Raw genomic sequence first — 5,120 nt, 5'->3', positions numbered from 1 at the left:
CCAAGCCCCTCATCACAGTGCTCACCCTGTATTTAAAATGTTGCTACATCTTTTTAATGAGATGAAAAAGTGTACATGGAATTTGCACCTGAATGCTGCCTGCTTGACTAAGCTCTATGTTTATCCTGAAAAGACCAGAAAAAAGTGTGGTTCCAAGGGCAACACATTTACTCCTATGAAACTGTAACACAGCTTAAGTGCTTAGTCACTGAAAAAATGCACACTGCAATTTAAAGCCAAAGGCTGGTACTTCATCCGTCGTTTTAGGCTCTTGTGGCATCTTCTGAGCAGCTGGGAGATTAGTATGCTTTGGTAAGCTGTCATACACAATGAAATAACTAGTGCTCCAAGGTAAGTCTGTAAAAGCTGTTACTCGAAAAAAAAGATGACTATAATTATGTAAATACAAGGCCACAAAGTTCAGACAAGAGAAAAAGCTACTGTGACATGTGGCTGTTCACAACTTTCTTGGCCCTTTCTCAGTGAGGATTCTGTATTGCAAACTTGTTGTCATGAACTCATTTTTGCCCTGGAGTGTGCCGATGAACTGAAACAGCCCATTTACCAAAACCATACTTTTTATTAAAAGTCATATTTGTAAAGGAGAGATCATTACACAAATGAGGTAAACCCACATGTAGGACATAGTTTTCACTTTAAAAATAAATTTCAATTGCGCAAGTGATTTGATTCCACGAAGTCCAAGAGGAAGAGTCAGGCGAGCGTAACTCATGTGGTGAGATCCTGGGCAAGGCAGGGAGATGCAGCTGATGCCACCCTGACTCAGCACAGAGATGTCAGTGCCAAAGGGTGAGGAGTCTTCCAGGGGCAGACCCTTCTCACCGCGCTTCCTTTTCTCCCCCAGACTTGCAGACGAGAGGATATGAGTAAAGGCCAGAGACAGGCAGCAGTAGCCTCTTCACCTGCTGCTCTAACCAGAGGTCCCCCATCAGCATCCCCCCATAAATGTCTGTGTAAAGGTTCAATTTGATTGTGCAAATTCATTCCCTCATCAGTTGTTGCTCACCATGTCTCAGCCCTAAAGGAGACTTAACAGCAAGCAAATACCAGCTCTGAGAGAGTTCCATTTCAAAAATAGTGTCTGGCAAGCAACAAGCCCATTAAATGTGACACACTTTGCAAGGTATGGGGAGAAGAAGAGTTATGTTTCCTTTTCTTTTTTTTTTGAAGTTTGCTTCCATGCATGTACAAGTAGAGCTTTTAATCTAAAAGTATATGAAGTTACCGCAGGTCTGTGAGAATCATGTTCACCATCCTGTGAAATTCAGCATTGAGGACCACGCTCCACAGCCTGAACACCTCAAAGAGATTAAGTGGCTGCAATGTTGTTTTACCCTGTATAACAGTATGAAAATAGTGAAGTGAACCTCAGACCCGTCTCTCAGAATGCCACCCAAAGCCAGCTAGCAGACTAACAAAGAACGGCTGTGCTCACTTCCAGCTCCTAAAAAGTACAGAACAAATACCACCGCCACCAGCAGAACCAAGTAACGCTCCAGATTTCACCCAATTAAATCAGTGGCTGACAAACTCCTAGATGTTGGGAATTACTGCATGGCTGAAGCTCTGTAGTGCAGGTCCACTTTGATGGATGAAGGTATTATGGAGGTGACCAACTATGCAGAGGAGACACAGTTTCACCTGTTACACCCACCCGAATGAAACTCATTCAGGCCCTTGTGTATTAACTATGCCAAGACAGACAATACCTTCCTTCCGATATGTATCGCAGGACAGTATCTGGCAACCAAGACATGAAATTTTCATCACATCTACCAAGCTTATAGTGAAATTTCATGACCGCACGCAGACAGAACATGAGGTGAACGCACTATTTTAATCCCATTTATATCCTCAGGGGATGTGGGTGGGATCTAAACTGCATGTAGGCTTGGTGCTGGTCTGCATGGGCTGGATGTCATGCTCCAAGAGTGGTATCCGTAACTCTTGGTGCAGAGAGAAGGTTGTGCCACATCTGGTACCACGTTTCCAGTAAATGCTTTCAGCAAAAGCCAGAAATGCATTCACTACTGTGCACTACAGTTTATGATAACTGTACCTTGGCAGCTGCAGTACTGTGATCTCGCAACAAGACTCTTCATGTTAGGAGTCAGTTAAAGGCTAAAGATCGAGAGAGAGAGAGAGAGAGATATCATACTTAGGAAAGTTTCTTCCAAACAGAAGTAAAAAAATAACTGTCCTTTTTTTAAATAAATCTATTGTTTGAGGAACTAAAGCAACCAATGTTAAGTTCCTGGTTTATTACACATCCTGCTACGGCTCTGTATGACGAGTCTGAAAAGGCAAATTAGCATAAGATTAGCAGAGAAAGCAAACTGTTTAGTCTCAGCAAGACTCCAAGGCGAGCCACTTCACATTGACAAGAGCTAGCAACCCTCGCTCCTTGTGTCCACTGGCAGCACGGGCAAGTTTTTCCCAAGAAAGACGTCCCATCACTGTTTCTTTCACTGGATCATGCCATCTTGCTGCCCTGTCTGGCTGGGGTCAGCAGTGACTGATGGACTGGGCGTATTGCTCTGCAAAAATCGACGGAAGTCCTTAATCATGGGGCGGAGGACCTGGATAAGGGCGCTCAGTGCCGCCTGTGTTCCTTCCATGGCTTGTGCCTGTCGCTCCTGGGCACATGCCTGCACCTCCTGAGAGCGACGAATCATCTGAAGCAAGTCATTCTGCTGCTCCAGGTGTTGGGCAATCTCCTTCACGTGCAAGTTGGTCACTCGCTGCTCCTGCAAGAGCTTGGCTGAGTTCAGGGCAATTCGGCTTTTCAGCTCCTGGGGTTTTGCAGACACTTCATGTTGATGTGGCATCATCTCCAAGGGTGCTTCAGCGGTGACGGTGGTGGGGGCTTCTGTTGTGCAGTACTCCACGACTCCATCCTCCAGACTGTGGTAGGTTGTCTCTGCAGGAACTGAAAACAAAGGACAGAAAGGGGGTAAGAAGTAGCTGCGATACGGGGATTTTTATCTACAAGACTATTCAATGAGTATCACAGGAATACTGCCTGTTCAGTGAGATAACATACAATGAACAGCAATGCACAAAATGACCTATTTAAGTCTACTCCACCCTCATTCGAGCTTCCTTCTAAGCTGTACAGGCTGAAGGAATAGGTCATGCCTTATCTGTCTAGACAAAATAATTTCTCAACCTCCAGTTCAGAACAATCTTGCCAAGCGGCATTTAACCAACTGATGTAAGGGCAAAGACAAGACCCAGAATGGCACTTGTCAGAAGGACAGCTGCTTTTTGGGGCAGACCAGGAATCAGCCTTGGAGATCTTTCTCCCCCTGCTTTTGCTCCCAGAGAGGGGGACCAAACAATCTGCAAGGTACAAAGGATACTTGCTTCCCTTGTTCTTAATAGCATGCCCAGCTTCAAAGCTGACTTTCAGTATGTGCATATCTTGTAGCCACTCCCCTGCAGCATGAGGACATATTGGGAATGGTATTTTCATTACAGACACGCGGGGGTTTCTTTTTGCTGGGGCTTTCCCTGAATAGGGCTCAGGACCTCCTCACAGGCGGATGTCAGGGCCCCCCATATGACCTTCCAATTCAGCATAGAGCATCTTCAGCAGCTGCAGCACTCACTCTGGGTCAGGGTGACCGTAGTGGCTGATGCAGTGATGGGTATCTCGGTCCCGTCACCTGCACTGCAGTCCCCACTTGGCAAACTGATGATGGTGGCTTCTCCCAGCAGGTTGCAGATGCGTTGCTGCATGGGGGTGAGGATAACTGGGGCGGTCGTAGCGCCTGTTGGGTCTTCGCTCTCTGGCCCATTGCCATTGCCGTTCTGGCTCTCGGCTCCCCCTTCCATGGCAGCCCGGACTTGGGCCACTTTGCGTCGCACCTCGGTCTTGAGGTCGGACCATTTCTTCTTGACCTCAGGCAGCTCGCGGTGACAGGTGGCAACGGCGTTGACGCGGCGCAGGATGTCGTGCCAGGCGGCGGCCTTGGCAGCGAGGGGCACGCCTGCGTTGAAGTGGTTGATGAGGAGATGCTTGCCTCGCTCCAGCTCCTCCACGATGATCTCCACCTCCCGCTCTGAGAAGTTCATCTTCCGCTTCTTGGCTGGGGGTGCTGGGGGTGACGCCATGGCCATGAGGGGCACCGAGGAGGGGGCACTGGGGGACACCTGCAGGCCAGGGGTCCTGGCTGGGCCCAGGGGGCTCTGAGGGAGGCTGGGCAGGGCCGAGGGGCGGGAGGGCCCCCCACGCCTCCTCACCCCCGGGGCCGGGGACAACAGGGGGGCCCCGAGGCCCCTCAGGGCCCGGAGGTATCCGTCCCCCCCCGCTCCCCCCTTGGCACCGCCAACGGTACGCAAATTGCGTACCGCAGCCACCCAGCAAACCCCGCTGAACACCCTCCACCCTGCGACACTGGCGTAATGGCTTCCAGAATCAGCCCCCTTTCCTGCTTCTTCTGATTGGGCAGCCCTCCTGCCCGTCAGGCGGAGGTCTCGCCTACCGCCGGCAGAACGGCGCTGTCATTCGCCAGCCGCACTGCCCATCGGGGGGGCCAAGACATGGCCCCGCCTCACCGCTTGTCTCAGGCCACTGGGCCTGCGTGAAGCCTGCGAGCGGCTGGGCCCGCCCATAAATTTCCCTGTTCTAATTCCATTGGGTACTTCTTCCGTCCATCAACGCAGAGCGCCCCCTGCTTTGGAAGCTACCGGATACATGCCACGTCCGTCAAGCTCAAACTGACTTGCCGCTTCCCGATCTGATTGGAGATCTTGTGCTTTATCCCCGCCTCCCCGTCCCTCAGACGCTTGTACCGCCCCCTTCCGCCCCGGGCAGTGTTTCCTTCCGATTGGTGAAGGGGAAGGCGTTTCTCCGACGTCAGCGCCCGCCTACTTCGAGGGAGCGCGTAGGAGCCGGGGGTGTGGGCGGGGGCGTGTTGGCCGACGCCGGCGCGCGGGCCGCTGCCATTGGTCGACGTGAGGCATCACGTGGCGGTCGCGGCGTGTGGCGCGAAGGCGGAAGCGCTCCGCGTCGGTTCCTCGCGGCGGATCCGCCGCCATTTGCCGGTGTCGGCGCGCGTGAGGAGCGAGCGGGCGGGCGGACGGACGGCGGGACG

The 5,120-nt window shown here is 51.6% G+C and overlaps 1 protein-coding gene across 1 annotated transcript; it reads right to left on the bottom strand.

Moving 5' to 3' along the window:
* Window positions 1-2,486: 2,486 nt before the first annotated feature.
* NAIF1 (nuclear apoptosis inducing factor 1) lies at window positions 2,487-4,143 on the bottom strand (the record flags this gene model as incomplete). Its single annotated transcript, XM_082008911.1, has 2 exons — window positions 2,487-2,950; window positions 3,633-4,143. The coding sequence occupies 2 exons, from the start codon at window positions 4,141-4,143 to the stop codon at window positions 2,487-2,489; spliced, it is 975 nt and encodes a 324-aa protein (XP_081865037.1).
* Between the last annotated feature and the right edge of the window lie 977 nt (window positions 4,144-5,120).

Source organism: Phaethon aethereus (genome assembly GCF_964289735.1).
Source record: "Phaethon aethereus genome assembly, chromosome: 20".
In the NCBI taxonomy this organism is placed as follows: Eukaryota; Metazoa; Chordata; class Aves; order Phaethontiformes; family Phaethontidae; genus Phaethon; species Phaethon aethereus.
Note: the sequence above shows the minus strand (reverse complement) of the source record. Positions and strands in the feature narration are given on the sequence as shown.